Source organism: Cyprinus carpio, chromosome A1 (genome assembly GCF_018340385.1).
Source record: "Cyprinus carpio isolate SPL01 chromosome A1, ASM1834038v1, whole genome shotgun sequence".
NCBI lineage: Eukaryota > Metazoa > Chordata > Actinopteri > Cypriniformes > Cyprinidae > Cyprinus > Cyprinus carpio.
The window spans coordinates 26,953,576-26,970,674 of record NC_056572.1 but is presented as its reverse complement, the minus strand read 5'-3'; the positions used below and the strand labels follow the sequence as shown (position 1 = coordinate 26,970,674).

At 35.6% G+C, this 17,099-nt stretch overlaps 1 protein-coding gene across 3 annotated transcripts in view; it reads left to right on the top strand.

Annotated features, from left to right (window-relative positions):
* ctnna2 (catenin (cadherin-associated protein), alpha 2) overlaps positions 1 to 17,099 on the top strand; it is a 371,145-nt gene that overhangs the window by 118,647 nt on the left and 235,399 nt on the right. For all 3 annotated transcript variants that reach the window (XM_042759833.1, XM_042759837.1, XM_042759848.1), the window contains exon 7: positions 3,471 to 3,674. In XM_042759833.1, the coding sequence (XP_042615767.1) occupies positions 3,471 to 3,674 (204 nt within the window). The remainder of the gene's footprint in view (positions 1 to 3,470; positions 3,675 to 17,099) is intronic.

The window sequence follows — 17,099 nt, the reverse complement described above, 5'->3', positions numbered from 1 at the left end:
ACAAGACTTACAGGATTGTCTATGGTGGTTTATATGCTGATAAAACATTTTTTGTTAAAATGTGAATGTGTTATTATCATTTATGATAAATTTAAGATTTTCTTGCTGAATAAAATCAGAACCACATTAATCATACCCATATTTCATGTGTATATACATATATAAAGTGTTATAATTTTAAAAGAAAATACAGCAGATTCTTTTTTTTTTTTTTGGATTGTTGTGAATGTTGGCTATTTGTATGCACTGCTGTCCTCGGAAATCATATAGAGAAGTCTTGTGATAAGGCCAAGATCCAGGCGTGATGACGGATGCCTATCCCACAAGCACTGATGAGTTTTTGTTTCTTGAATAATACTACAAGCAATGCAATAAGCTTCTTTTAAGGACAACGTGAAAACAAAATTGATCTTGTTTATTTGTGTAATAAATGTACCTGGTCTCATTGTGTATGATTCATCAGTGCTTTTAAATCAATGCTATTGTAAAGAAAAAGACTGCTGAAGGCCATGCAGGTGGAGGAATATTAACCACAAATATGAGCCTGATTTTCACAATCCAGTCAAGTCCTGTTTAATCAAATCAGGTCTTGGCCTACATTACTTCCTGCTTAATATTGTTTGACTCAAGTCTGCACAGCATTACAAAAGTCAGATGTGTTGGAAAGGAAGTTGTTTCAAGTATTTAACTAAATCGAATCATAATTGGAATATGTACTCGGAATATGAGACACACAAGATCTAAGTAATCTGTACAAATTGTTTTACAATGGCTTTGGTCCAGCCTTTCGGCATCTGAAAGTTCTGCCTGTTGATTTCCAATCAAATATTTCACATGAGTCTTTGTTTTAGGCCATCAATCAGACAGAAGAGGGCAGACTGTAATAGAGCCGGAAACTTGACGCCGACAGATTTCAAACAAACCAATAAATATCCACATATCACTGAGTCATTGAGATGGCCAAGACTGCTGCTACTGATTTTACTTAAGAGCTGATCTCCATGGCAACAGGCTATTATAGGAAAGCTGTCTCTGTGTCTTTCTCTCTCTAATTGTGCTGCTGTTAGCTGGCAGTACTGCTGCTAGATTAGCACATACAGTACAATTGACGCAAACATCATTCCCTGCCTGTGGATATGCCACAGGGAGGATCTTCCCACCCCTATCCGAAATTCTGAATCCCTGACAATTTTCAAGCGACAGCTAAAAAATTATCTCTTTCGATGCTACTTGACTTCATCCTAAATAAATAATAATAATAAAAAAACCTGTTTCTTTCTCTTTATTTATTCCTTCCCTTTCTAGCTTGTACTTATTTGAACAATGCCTAAAACTTGGTATTACAAGCACTTCCTTTGTCTGTTTGCCTCTTTAAGAAGAATTGCTTTATGTATTCCCCAATTGTAAGTCACTTTGGATAAAAGTGTCTGCAAAATAACTAAATGTAAATGTAATGCCAAAGAACAGGAAGTGCATGCTGAGATATAAATGGTGATGGATCTGTGAACTTATTATTAACCGCCAGGTCTGAGTTGTTGAAGTGGCTTTCTGATTATTAGTCTCTAAAGTAAAGGGCACAGTCACTATCCACCTCTGCTACCTCTAAATACCACCTCCACCTCATCTGCACCGGCAAAAGTCCACAAAATGCAAACTGCTGCCGAAGCCGTATCCATATATAGCCATAAAACATAATATCGCCACTATCAATATGGTAATTTTCCCATCTCAGCCCTAGAGATCATAAAGCCTGTATTTGGTAGCATCTTTTCATCAATAAAAAGGGAGGGTGTACTTGAGTCTGCATCCTGTGTTTAAAAGCCCCATTAAATCACAATGTGGTTGTAACCGAGGCCCTGGCTCTCCCCTTTAAGGTCACCTTAGCAGCCTCTGGAAATGGGCTCCAACCGACTGTCTTCAGGGGTTGCTAATGGAAACTACTGTTTGGCAAACACAGTTGTGAGACTAAGGCTTACCGTTTAAGGCAATAATCTAAAGATTGTGGAAGGTTGTTTTATACAGTACATCAATAGTTCATGACTGACTTTAGGGTATATATACACACACACATTCACCAGTGTTTCTGCTACATTCATTCTTGTAGTGATGGGTCATTCTTGAACGATTTGTTCATTTTGGATACAGATATTAGTTAGTAATTCCTAACCTTCCTTAGAAACAAGTGCGTAGTTTGTTTCTTTACTCTTACAGTTACGTAATGTTTCTGTTGAGCTTTATAACTTTTTATTTCTTACAATTTATACATTTGTGAATTTCTGTGATGGTTCTTTTCCATAACGAAAGGTGAAGAGTTGAAAAATGCTTTGAACTTTTTCCGTATTATGTATATTATGTAAATTTATCCATATGCATATATATGAGATATTTGTGTATATTATTGACTACTGTGTGTGTGATTTGAAAGCCTTGTTTAATTTTGAGTACAGGTGAAATGGTTTTGAAGTGATTGTTTGATTTTGACAGATGTGTCAGGGGTTCTGTGAATTTAGTTTGAAGGTTTGGATTTGTGTTTAAGGTTTTGAGAAAATAAGTGATGGTTTCAGGAAATGATTTTTAGCAATTCAGAGAAAAAAAAAAAAAAAAAAAAACTGCAATACTGCCCCCCAGTCAGAGTTGGACATTTCAAGATATAAAGGGAAAAATGCTCCCATATTAATTCTTTTTATATTTGTAACATGATAGTTCAGCAGTATGACACGATCATGCTGTTTTTCTGAATATCACCACAATTGCAAATGCGATTTTATAAAACAGTTCAGTAAACGAAGGCACATTTTAGACACAACATGGTAAATATTGATGTTTTCACTCTATTTTGCCAAAGAAAATTGTTCTAATCACAGCAGAGCTGTTGCACTTCCCCAAGCAACACACATCAGCATTTTGTGTTGTTTCTGAATGAATCTGTGGTTTTTCAGAGAATTATTATTTCTACATTCAGAGTTCTACATGTAAAGCCTTAACCTCATACAATTATTTATGCATTTGTAATGGTAGTGTTAATGCATTAATAAATGTCACTTCATGCAGCTTCTGTGCTACTGTGCAGTGCTAAGATGGATTTAGTTTAGTTTAGTTAGTGATTGCAATTGATTGATAACAATAGTCAGTTATTCATCCTCATTAACAAAATATTCAGAGGAAAATATGGTCTGCTTTCATTTACATATAAGGATTTATGAAAATTTTGTTCAATATGTTTGAATGATGAATTAACAGAATACTCCATGGTATCATGATACTTCAGCTGGTGTCATAAGACATTTTAATGGTATCATGATAAATAAATAAATGATATGTCTCACAATGCTAAAAATTACAATGCTAAAAATCAGCCTACAAGTGATTCTTCCTAAAGTTGTTCATTGCATTTAGTGTTTTAATCTAAAACTCAATTCATATCCCTGGCCTTATTTATTTATTTATTTTTATTTTTTTTTCAATTTCAGAATAAAATCATTTTGGACCCGCTAACATTCAGTGAGGCTCGCTTCAGGCCGTCACTGGAGGAACGTCTGGAGAGTATCATCAGTGGTGCTGCCCTCATGGCCGACTCCTCCTGCACACGTGACGATCGCCGCGAACGCATTGTGGCAGAGTGCAACGCTGTGCGCCAGGCCCTACAAGACCTGCTGAGCGAGTACATGAACAATGTAAGTCCTGAACAACATTTTCTGCCATGTACTGTAGGTAGCTTGATGACTGGTTTTCAAGTGATGTTTTTCGAAACACTATTTTTATGGTTATTTATTTATCTGTACTGACATTGAACATAAAATGCTTTCTGCATAGAAAGCATTAGCGTCATCACATATAGCGCACTTAGTCTGTATGAGGTTATATCAGGTTAAGCAAATTTCTGAAGTTTAAAATGGCTTTTTTTACATGGAATCTTCCAGAATGAAACTTCCAGCATGGCTAAAGCGATATCAAAGCTACACTGTCAGAAATTTCAGTTTGTATGATGATATGTTCTTTGAAATTTTCTTTAGATGTAGTGTATGTAAATGCCAAATCCAAAAAAAAAAAAAAAAAAAGACAAGACATTACTGTTTCCTTACTTTGCATATAACTGGATTTATTATTGTCCCTTTCTTTTTGTGTGTATATGTCAATTATTTTGAAACAGGTGTCTCAAAGCCTTGGCAAGTGTTCTGTAATAGCCTATTGAGCACTATGGTATCAGTGGGGGCTGTCAGGCTTTGACGCTATGCTGTAATCAATGGCTTCTACCCAGCTCTAATCTAGTGTATGTTTTTAGTGCTGTTGTGCTCAAGCACCATACGGGAACAGAGGGATATTAAATACAACCTCTCATTTGATTAGCGATGCACCTTTAGTCACATCACTACGCCAGTGGAGATGAATATCACATCAGCACTCCAAATACAAGCTCCTGCTCTGGGAGGAAATGTGTTTGCATGGCTAGGATGCTTGTTTTATATGAATTTTAGTCTCTTAAGATATTCATTTTCTTATGCATTTTTTTTTTTTTTTTTGTATGTTTATATTTGCATCTTTGTGTGGGTTTGTTCATATGAATATTTACATTAACACAAATACTTTTTTCATAGTATAATTGTTACATATACTGACATTAACATGTTTTACACATGTGATTACAATCTGAATATTCATTTTTGCATGCCTGTCCTTTTAGTATTCATAGGCTTTTGTACATAATGTTTACACATTTTATACATTTGGATATATGCTGAGGCAAATTATAAAAATTTTAATCATAAAAAGTACTGTATTTACTTACTATATTACATGCACAGCTTTAGAAACCAGTGTAATGGTAACATACAAAAAAAAAAAAAAAAAACCTGCATACATTAGAGCTAAAACAATTAGACAACAATAAAAAATATTACAATAACATGGTTTGTCCAGGATGGACAGGATGGTTGTTTTAATTTCTGATACCTGGCTTTTAATTTGGTAAAATACTTTCCGATTATAATTTGATCACAGAAAACACACGTTTATGCCTGACGTAGAGTGTAGTTGTTAGAGAATCGTACTGTTTTGCGTTCTTCTGTTGTAACAACTTCCCAGTCCCTCAGGCTGAATTGCTGTGGTTTCTCAGCTCGCTTCGAGATGATTCATTATTTTTGGTGGTTTCTTCTAGAGAGCTACAGCTGCAGGCATGGAAGAATGTGTCAGCGATCTAAACCAAAGGCCAAAGAGATGGCAAAACTTGAAACAGTAAATTATTTATTTTTGTTTTGTTTTGATATCTCTTTGTTATATGTCAAACTCTAAAAACTAATTTTATCCCAACAGATCTGTGGTATATTTTATATAGCAGTATTCAGGTAGAACAAAATAGAGAAAGTATACAAATAAACCTCAGGTAACTAGAAGAGGTGTCTGATTTCTACACTGTACAGAAAAACTACCATTGGTTGTGTTTCTTCTAACACCTTTTCGACTTCTGCCACTGTCCTTTCACCTTTTGCTCTCATCGTTCGTCAAGCACAAGCCTGAATGACTTGTGAAACAGCACAGGCTTGATCAATGTGTTGGTTTGCAATAAATTAAGTTCAAGTGACAGGAGAATGTCCATACTTGTCCTGGCTGGTAGTGACTGTTGATTGGTGACACCCGCCCAGGCTCCCAAACCACTGCTGAATCATCGGAATTGGCTGATTTAGTTACGGCAGCCCAGACAGGCCAATTTATCAATTGATCGGCTGGATGATGCATTGCTTACCTGGGTCAAGGGAGCTCAGGCTTGTGGCTAGAGGTGGAGGGGTCCAGGGGTTTGTGGGTGTGGTGGTTCACCTCACTAGCCTAGCCTGCATTCCACTAAAGAGGATTTAGGGAGTTGGTTAGCAGAGCTTAATCTTGCACTTTGCAGGACGAGGCACTCTGGCGGTCACACTGCGTTAAAAGAAGATGGATGCCTATGTTCTTCAGCTCTCCAGGGGGCTACACAGAAAGACTTGATCAAGAGGCAGGGTCTCCGAACACTCCATCAGCCTAACAGCGCTGCTACCTGCCACACAAGCACAGAGCCTTTGCAACCCAAAGGATTACTTAAGAAGAACTATAGTGAAGGAAATAGAAATGGTGGGATGGATAGATTAGAAGCACATATGAGATTTGGTGTCAACACCCACTGCACTGGGGGCGGATGAAGATGCTATTTTGTGACTTACTTTGAAAAGTTGGGTCACCAGCACTTTATGCAAATTAAATTCCCTGACAAATTGCCTGACAGTGTCAATTTTCATTCCTTTCCCATTATTAAATATTGTTTTTTTTTTTTTTTTTGTTTTTTTTGTTGTTATGGTTTTTTGTTATATTTTAAATGTGAGATATTTTTTTATTTTTAAGTGTTTTTTTGTGGGGAGGGCCATTCTTAGTCTAGAGAGAATTTGATTGGAGGAAAAACATGCAAGATTAATTTAGTTTCTACAGTCTTGATCATTACAGTAAATGCAAAACTAAATTACTCTCACTTTTAGGAGAACACCAGCATATCAATAGCTTCAAAGCTAACATGATATCAAGACTAGAAGCTGTTAAATTGTATTGAAAATCAGAGTAGCATCGTTTCTTGAATTAATTGTTTTGAAGTGTCTTTGAGCAAATCAATTAAGTTAATAAACAAGTGACTCATTTATAAAGACAAGCTCAGTTTGGAATAGCAACTAGTCAACTACTCTTACTGCTTCTGCATGCAGTCCAATTGAATTAATTCCTAAATTGAATCAGCAATTTTTAAGGAATCGTTTGAATGACTCACTGGAAAATCTCCAGGAGTAACGCAGAGTAACTGTTGTATATTATATTATATTATATTATATTATATTATATTATATTATATTATATTATATTATATTATGTGTGAAAAGAGTTGATATTGTAGCTCAGTTTCAGTCTTCGACTTTATAGTTCAGAATGTTCCAGAACTTTTGTTTTATTATTATTTAAATAAAAGGTCTAGAGTTTTAGAATGGTGTACAAAAGCTACATAATGTTGTGATTTCCTGCCCATCTCCCTAGGATAGCTAATAACAAGCTGTCGTGACATGATACAATAATGTCATGTGACTGCTTGTGCCTCTGCACAGTGTCCTCCCAGCCACGCAAGTGCTTTGATGCCTTGATTTGGCAAGTGCTAGACACCATCTCATTGGACAAGACCAGTCATTTCAGAGAAATAACCCACAGCATGCACAAGAAACAAGCCTTTCTTTCGCTCTCACCATCCGTCTCACTCTGTCTGCATCAGTGCAAAACCTGCCCCCAAAGACACAAACAAAAATACACATTCCCCTTTAAGCTTTCAAGCAAAGTCTCCTGAAACATCTCCTGTGATTTGCTCTCTCTACTTTTGCTAGCACGACTTGTGCAGTTCTATTAGCCCGGCTGCAAGAATGTTGAGTCATCTTAGCTCTTTTCTAGCCTATCTGAAGATTGAGATCTATCGGCCATAAATATTAGTATTGCAGTTTTGTTCTGTAAAATAATAGTAATATGCAATACAAGTCAATATACAGTTTTTAAAATAGCATGTTTTGTGTTCTGCAAGAGAAAGAAGTGCATTGAGGTTTGGAGTGACAAAAGTTTGAATAAATTATGACAGTTTTCATTTTTGAATGAACTGTTCCTTCAAGAATGCATTTGTTCGCATTTGGCCTCATTTGGTTAACTCTCATGTTCTTCATAACCATCCCTCAGGCAGGGAAAGCTGACATTGTCACAGGTAGCAGACAGAGAGACCTAATTAATGTCAAGCGATCGAGCCACAAGCATTTCTCACAATTAAGTTTTGTCTCCCCGCATGTCAAGCTAATTTAATGTCAAGACTCATACTGGATTGTTATCAGATCACTATTTTTGAAATGCTCCCAACTAGGCCTAGCTCTTTCTTATGAATGCCAGATTAGAATAAATATTTTGGTTAGTGGCTCAGCCTCTAAATCAATGGTGCTCTTGTGCTAGATGTCTTTTTTGCTTATAAAAAAAAAAAAAACATTCTCACTAGACTAGACCTTTCTGAGGTCATCACAAATCAAAGACCCCTGTAGGCATTTCAGGATTGTTTTTGCAGATTTCTTCACCCACTTTCTCATCGAGAGCCTCTTTCTAGCCATATTCCACACTTACGCCGTATTAAGCGGCCTGCATGAAGCGATCCATCAGCCTTTTCCCATAACGACTTGTACCCTCCCCTCCATCTGTCGGGCCTTAAGGCCCCTGGCTTGTTTTGCACTACCAATGAGAGACACTTACTTCATGTACAGCCCCATTCCAAATACAAAGCACAGACTCGGAGAGTAATTTACAAAACATGCTATCTGTGTTGTTTTAGTGCACAATAGTAGGGATGCCTGATGTATTGGTATAATGTTTGTTAACAGACAATATTAGATATAAACTACATTCAAAAGTTTGGAGTGGGGGATTTTTGAAAAGTCTCTTATGCTCACCAAGGCTGCATTTTTTAAAATAAGGACACAATTTAAAATAACATTTTTATATATATATATATATATATATATATATATATATATATATATATATATATATGTATATATATATATAGTTGTTTTTGAGTGTAATTTATTCCTGTGATTGCTGAAATGTAATTTATTTCTGTAAAGCTGAATTATCTTCAGTGTCACATGATCAGAAGACATTCTATTCCCCAAAATGTTATTAATTTTCTTGATAAATTTTGTGATATTTGTAATGATATAAAATTCTTTACTATCATTTTTGATAGTTTTAATTAATCTTTTTGAACAGCAGTTTATGTATTTCGTATGTGTATTATTTTTTTTCTGTATTGGTCGATATAGATTTTTTAATTGTATCCCACTGCTGTCATTTAACTCAATAATTTTTTGAAATACTAACAATTTATTACACTGTTAAGCTTAATTTTTGGCAAACGTCAAAATGATTTTTTTATTATTATACTGCACATTACAATGCCTAAATTCACTCAAAATTTTAAAACGTGATTCTAGTTTTTGGTTTATTTTAAATAATTATTTAATTCTTTCTTTTCTTATTAGTTTTTCATATATATATATATATATATATATATATATATATATATATATATATATATATTATTTTTTTCAATTATTTTTTAATTAATACATATAAATTTCATCAAATTTGATATAAGATACTTTCTTACTCAAAAGTGCCATAACTGTGGGGACAAAAATAACTTTTGACTTTTGTAGATCCATCGCACCTTCACAAAGGCATCTGAAACTAGTAATGAGAAAAAATAAGACGACACAGTTGCAAACACTCAAGGAAGGACCTTTTATCTCCCAATTTCCTTTACAAGGACTCTTGCCTGCATGCTGGCCCTTGGCCTTGCTCTGGTAATGCAAAGAGAGAAGGATGCAGGGACAAGGGGCATTTCTTTTACTTTATCTTCTCTCCTCACGTTTTTCCCAAGCTCTGGCTCTATCAGTGTTAAACTAGAATTGCACTGCCAGCGACTCCTGTCCCTCCCTCTCCAAAAAGAGAGGTTTGCAGGTTAGAAAACATAATTGCTCCCCATATATAGTCAAAGGGCTTAATTCAACACCGCTATGCAAGATAATTCAGGCAGGGTAGGAGTTTATAATTCCCCAACCTTTTCATTAATTTGCTCCTCATGTTTGCTGCCTGCAGTAATCAGGGGAATGAAATAAGGCTCAGAATGATGATAAATCACTCGGTGGCCATGTTTTCTGCAGTGCTGCTTCATTGCTGAATGGTGATGAGAGTGAAAATAGTCTTCACATTGCTTTGTGAGTCAGGGGAGGCTGAATTTAGTGTGTGTATGTGTGTGTGTGGGAGATGTGTCATTTTCTACCCTCTTACCAGCTGTCATTTTTCTGTCTGTGTGTTTTGAGCAAACATGCACTCATGTCTACTTAAAATTTTTGAGTTTTTCTCTCTGTCTGTGTGCATTGAAAATGTTTTGTGTGGGTGAGCATGTGTTAGCACATGGAGGTCTTCTTATTTTCTCTCTTTTGTTCCACTTTTTTTTTTTTTTTCTGTTATATTTGTTTGCTCCAGGCTGAACAAGCACCTCACTCATTTCATTTTGGGTTTGTTTGTTTTGGTTTCAGCCTGTCCGTGTGTTTCTGCATCTGGTTGTGTATCAGTGGGGTTAGCAGGGTTTAAAGGCCTGACTGTGAATCCAGACAGGGCAAAATCAATCTTGCTATGGTGCCCTTCTTTGTCTATTTTCTTCCTCTGAATGACTCGCTGGTCATTCAGCTGTTTTCTTGGTGCCAGTATCAGTATGCTGAGAATGTGAAGTCATAAGTCAAAAAAAGTCTGAATTCCATTCTAAAAGGGGATTTCTGTCTATTGTATTTTTATCGTATATATTTTTACTTACCCTTTTCAGAATTTGACTTTTGTCAGATCGGTCAATGTGCCCGAGTGTCATTTGAACAGGTAGATGCACAGAACCACAGTGTGATGACGCATGACAGGTCATACACATTCAGCTCTTTAAATAATCACTCGTGTGAAAAAACATCAGCCTCTCTCGAAAAATTCTCAGCATCCATCTAGTGAATTAGCTTTCTGCTCTGGCTTGACGTCAACATTCCCTCGGCATCCTCATTGCGTGCTTCCTTTAATAAAGTCAGGAAACTGCTGTCTACCAACAGTCATGTTCGCTTTCAATTAAGGATGTTTCAGAGGCATCGTGCCATGAATCATAACACCCGCCACTCCAGTGGGTCCCAAGTCACTCACGTCAATGTACTGTATGTGAATGCGTGTCCGTGCCGCAAGGCCACGGCATTCTCCGCCGAGGTGATGCAGCCATCCGTGATTTAATTGGCTTTTTAGGCTATTTCATATTAAGGGGAAGAGATGGAATTAACAAGAGACAAATTAATGTAATAAAAGCTCTCAGAGCTACATGCCCACCGCATTAGCTGCAATGGCACTTCCCCATTCAGCCCGCCGAGATTCAACTTGACCACGGCCCCCACCCTTAAGAGCCATCTGTGGTGAGAGCGGCTAATGCGATTGACATTGATAGGTGGATGGAGCTGTGGAATCGAGTGTAATTTCGTTAAACGGGCAGACATGGATCTGAGGAGCAGGGCTCTAACAACGTTATTACGCTACATATGTTAGAGTTATGAATGCAGGGGTGAACTCGGCTGGGTGATGGAGCATGCAGTACATCATGCAGCCTGAGTAAAGGAGACGGGTGGAGAAATGCATGCTGAGCTGTAGGGTAAACCATGTGGAACTGTTCAATCAGGAATCAGAGTGAAAGAGCAGGAGGAATGTGGAGAACATGGAGAATAAAGGAGATGTTTAAAGAACTCTGACTATGGGCTTGCCGTTTGCTTTTAAACAAGAATCAAATCATTTGGGTTTATTGCTGCTGTCAATAATCTTCATTGTTGTCTGTTGTTGTTGTTGCTGTTTTTTTTTGTTTTTGTTTTTTTGTTAGTAATGATAATGCACACATAAACTGAGTTGACATGTCATTTGACTTAATTACAGTCACTTACATGCTTTTACTCACCCACGTGAGCTTTTTTATTGTCAGACTAAAATAATTTGTCTGCATCAGTGATTACCAATCATTGGATTTGGAGTCAGCTATGTTAAACCTATACAACAGACATTTTGATTTAAAAGAGCCCGTTTTTTATTATTAGGTTAAAAGTGTTGAAACAACAATATATGTAAGAGTTTGGATATTTTTATATATATATTTTTTTTTACTGTATTGGATATTGGATTGTGTTTTGTTATGTCAAGTTTTGTTTTAACAAAACAAGATAAAAACTAATAACACAGAAAATACCCACAGTATTGATTGTTTTAGTATAGAAGTGAGTCATTGTACTGATGACAATTTCAATTATATTAAAGAGACTGCTAAGTGAAATTAACATGAGTAAAAAAAAAAAAAAAAAAAAAAACACATATCTTGTTCGGTGATGATGAGCCTTACTGATGGTGCTGAAAGGTTGGGAAACACTTGTCTGTATTACAGAGATCTTTCAGATTTCCTTTAATTGATCTTGTATATTTAGTACACATTTACCATAACTCAGTATATGTGGCTACAAGGCCACACTTAATGAATCTATTGAGCATGACGACATGGCTGCCTGACATGTGAGAATCCTTCCCAAGTCTTTGTTAATGTTCCTTAGGTCTTTATCCCATCAGTAGCACAAAACGAGTAGTTTTAATCCCTTTTCTGTTTGGAGCTCAGAGCTCCATAAATATTTTCTGTCAACATGCAAACATTTATAAATAAGTCATATTGTATATTGCATACCCCTTCGACAGGTGAAAATTAATGTCCGTCTCACCCCAGTTTATTGTCCCCCCCTTGTTTACTACATTAAAACATGAAATATAAATACAGGTGTGACAACCAAGGCATTAGGGTCATGTATGATGCATTAGATTATCCATCCTTATTCTGTGTCTTTTATATTTCACACAGTACAGACAGATGTGGAATGACTGTGTGTGTTTGTGTCTCTGAGACAGAATCAGTATGTTTAACACATACTTAGTCACATACTTAGTGATTCGTTAAGCAAAGAATTTGATTTGACATTTAGGGCATTTACAATAACAATGTCTCATACTAAATCCTGCGTGAATTTGAATAACCTTAGACATTGTCAACTTAGGGGAGCAATTTTTAGGCATTTTGTCAAAATAATTTTATTTTCACTAATTACTGGGACAGAAGTCTTTTATGAGCATCTGATTAAAAAAGAAAATTACTTAAATGACTGAATGCATGTTATCTGTAAGCCCACTTTGTAGGCAGAGTTACTTTATATATATATAGTTACTTCCTCCATTAAACACCCACAATCCCAATAAATGGCTAGCACTGAAGTCCATTCTTCACCTAAAAGTAATACAAATAATACAAATGACTTGAAAGCATTTGAAGATGGAGTGTAATTTAAGAAATTACAAAATCTGCAGAAAAGAATAATAAATTATCTGCTTCATTTTCATCTCAGAAGATTGAATTTTATTGTTTGAAACTTAAGGTAATTGGCATTGTTTATTATTATTATTTTTTTTTTTTTTTTTTTTTTTTTTTTTTTTATTATTATTATTATTATTATTATTATTATTATTGCTTTTTATTATTATTTTGTGTTTATTGATTCTATGTGTGTGTGTGTGTGTGTGTGTGTTAGTGTGTATATATATATATATATATATATATATATATATATATATATATATCTATATAGTACGTACATACATACCATACATACACATTCGTTTATTCATTCATATTTATTGTACATACATATTTGTTTATTCATTCGTTTTTTTTTTCAGTTTAATTTTCATTAGTATTTTCTTTTGTATTTTAGTTTTAACTAACCATTTAAGAGGACATATATGTTCTGCAATGTTGTGGTAATTGTGGTTGATTGTTCTTATCGGACCAATAAGACCATCCCTTCCTCCTCAACCCACAGATCAGAGCGACTGCTCATCAATTATCTGATACGAGCTGTTGCTATTAGTCTTTCTGGATTTTACGGCCTATCCTGTAAACACAAGGGTAACGCGGGCCACTGAGTCCAATTTATAGAAGCTCGACAGGCTGTTTACACAAGCCAACAGAAAAATGGTTGTTATAGTAGATCTTTTGATCAGAAGAGCTGATCTCCTGTGTGGTGGTATATAGTTGAATGCATTTTAACCTTGACAAATTTGAAACTGCTTTGCTGATGGTTAATATGAAAACAATATAGGGAGAGGAGGTCACTAGAGCTTTTGGTGTGGAACCAGAGTCCATTTGTCATCAGAGTTTGGTTGGTGTGAAACTGTAATCAAACTCTGGTATGGACTAAATAATCACAACACACTGTAATATTAGACCCAAGTTTAAGATTTATGTATTTGAATCGCATACAAATATGCATAGCAATAACTTTATCAGTTTGCTAAAGCCAGGTCATCCAAAATTAGTGGATTTTTATATGCTATTCAAATACATATATCTTAAATTTAGGCTTATATATATATAATAAAATTTCTTTTTTTTCTTTGTTTTGAATGCAAGTTTAAAAACAGTTGTGTAAACGAGGCTGTTTAGAAAAAAAGATTGGATCATTTATTGCATCAAACCGATTTCTCATAGCAGTTGTGCATTTTGCACCCCATGACATTGGCTTCTCTCCTTTTCCTCCACCGCTGTTCTCCTCCTACACCATTAGATAGGTGAGGCTTTGACCTTAATTCTTCATGGTCTGTCAGCCGCTCCCGGGCTGGCACAGCGGGTCATCAATAATGTCTGGCCCAGCATTGCCCACTGTTGGCACGGCGAACCTGTGGCTGCACTGCACCCTGCCAAGCCCCAGGAGAGTTTATTAATGAGACTAGCTTGAGTGGGCATAGGTGAGAAAGTGTGAGTGTATGTGTGTGTCCATGTAGGTGTGAGAGAGAAGGCAGACTTTTTTCAGTCTTGCTGCAGGGGTTCCAAACTGTAGTACCAGGGATCTGTCTCCAAGATACCCATTTATTAGAGGAACTGTTTCGCCAGCCATCTCTGAAGCCATCACCTTACCTAACTGTGTCTCACTGCATCGAGGTTATTATACTTAACTAAAACTGAAACTGAAAATGAAACCATGGTAAGTTGCAGAAATGTTAAATGAAAAAATAAATACATTTTTGATATATATATATATATATATATATATATATATATATATATATATATATTTTTTTTTTTTTTTTTTTTTTTTTTTTTGGTAGAACAAATTCAATGTAACATGTTGGTATTAAAAAAATAAAAATAAATAAAGAGTGAAAAAGCTCTGTATTTGTGCATTTGCTTTACATGACCTGTGCTTTTAGTTTATCAAAAGTAAATTGTTTTACCCTTTAACTGCTCAATAAAATTGATCTTTCTGTAGGTATTTGGAAGTGTGCCTTAAAATGCTAAGTAGAGAGTTTGATACATTTCTATCGTTACAAACCATAACACTTCTATCTTTATTTTCCCAGCAGGCTGACATCACTGTCTTCTAAGGGGAGTGTGTGTGTGTGTGTGTGTGTGTGTGTGTGTGTGTGTTGCCTTAGCATCAGCAGAGGGCCTTTTTGTGTGTGCACAGCAGGACGGCAAAGCCATAATTAAGACAATTAATTTAAACAGAGAAAAGCGTTGCACATTAGCCAAAACATTTGCACACTGCTGATTTCAGCCGCTAGCTTTAAGAAATGTCAGTGGCATCAGGGCTAATCTGATTAAGTGTTTGTTGTCTGTTAATGCACAATTGGGGGGGGGGGGGGGGGGGGTGGGGGGGGGGGTAGTGTGTGTCTCACATATACTGTACTCACACTTTCCTCTCCCTCTCTTTTTTCAAATTTACCTGCTGTGGGAAAATTAAATTAATAAAATAATGTCCTCATTTGGTTTGCTATTCTTAAATTAATTAAAATTTCTAAAACTTGTCTAGTAACTGGCTGGTATTTAGCTGGTTTAAGATAGTTAAAGATAGTTTAAGTAGTTAATTGGTTGAGCTGATGGGCCTGTTGGACTCCCAGACTAACCAGCTGACAAGTGCCCAAAACCTCTTCATAACCACCAATTTTTTGGAACTGATTAAAAAAAAAAAAAATCAGCCACAATTATTAAACACAACAAATTGATTTCATTTGTAGGGGGGGACAACAATATATATTTCAATACAGAGATGCAACATGTATCGTTGATAGCGACAAAATGTGTTGTGTACATTGTTAATAAATCTGATATAATTTTAGTAAAACACAACATTTAAAACTTTCACTGAGTGTTAGCATATCTGTCTTCATTATTTTGTATTTTTAACTAAGAATGAACATGAATTTGCTGTGTGTGCATATATATATATATATATATATATATATATATATATATATATTACACTTTGTGGCTTTGTATCATGACAGTATCATAGCGTGAGGTTATTATTATGTTTCAAACCAAAACATCATTTGAGTGTACTGCTATTCTTCTACTCATTCGCAATGTTTTTTTTTTTTTTTTTTGAAGTCACTTGCCAAATAGCACAACCTTGGGGACTGCCAGCCTATCACCCTCTTCTCCTTTCAAATCTCGAGAAAATTGGTATATCTTACTGTCTTTCTTTCAATTTGCATCTCTTTGCCTACCTTTCTCTCACTCTCTGACCTTGGCCTTATCATATTAATGCTCCTCTGTTTCCTGTAAGAACTGCTCAATGGCTTCGTCTTCAGGTTGGACTGTTAGGGAAGAGTTCACCAGGTGCCTATCAGGCACATTTATCCCAGACTGCTCCAGAAATGAGTCAAGCAAATAAGCAGGGGAGGAGGTGCTAGCTGTTCAGATGGCTGTCTCTGACACAGAGCACAAACAATTCAACCCATAGAGGCTAATGTACATTAGCGTGGTGGCGTTGATGGTCCATTGCTGATGGTTTGGTCTCACTACAGCCGTACGGAAGGGGAGCTGGAAGACATGGCAGTAGAAAAGACCTAGATATGACTTATTAATGCTCAGAGATAAAGAAACACAACATAGTATAGCAGGGAAATATAGCACATTAATAATTTATTATTAATAAAAAATATATATATTTATATTTGTTTGTTTGTTTGTTTGTTTGTAGTAGTCATTGTTCTTGCCCTGTCAGAATGTTCATAATGTTAATAATCCTGAAGAAAAAAATAAAAATAAAATAAAAATAAAATACTGCATGTAGCTAGTTAGTCATACGGACAATATAAGGGGGGGAATGTTTGACAACCATGGAGCAAATGCAATATTCATAAATATATAGAACATGACGGTGTTCTGTGAAGCTCATATAAAGTAATGTGACATTTTGGGGAAGAATTTGAAAGGGTTTGTCTGTGATTAATTAAACTAATAAGTCTCTCGAGGCTGTTGTTGTTTTTAAGATGGGTAATTTAAATCATCTTAACTGTAGTAAAATAATGCAATTAACACTTTTTTTTTTTTTTTTTCTGTAACAGCAATAAGATAAAATCCACACCAATGTTTTGTTTGTTTGTTTGTTTGTTAACATTTGTGTGATTTGTAA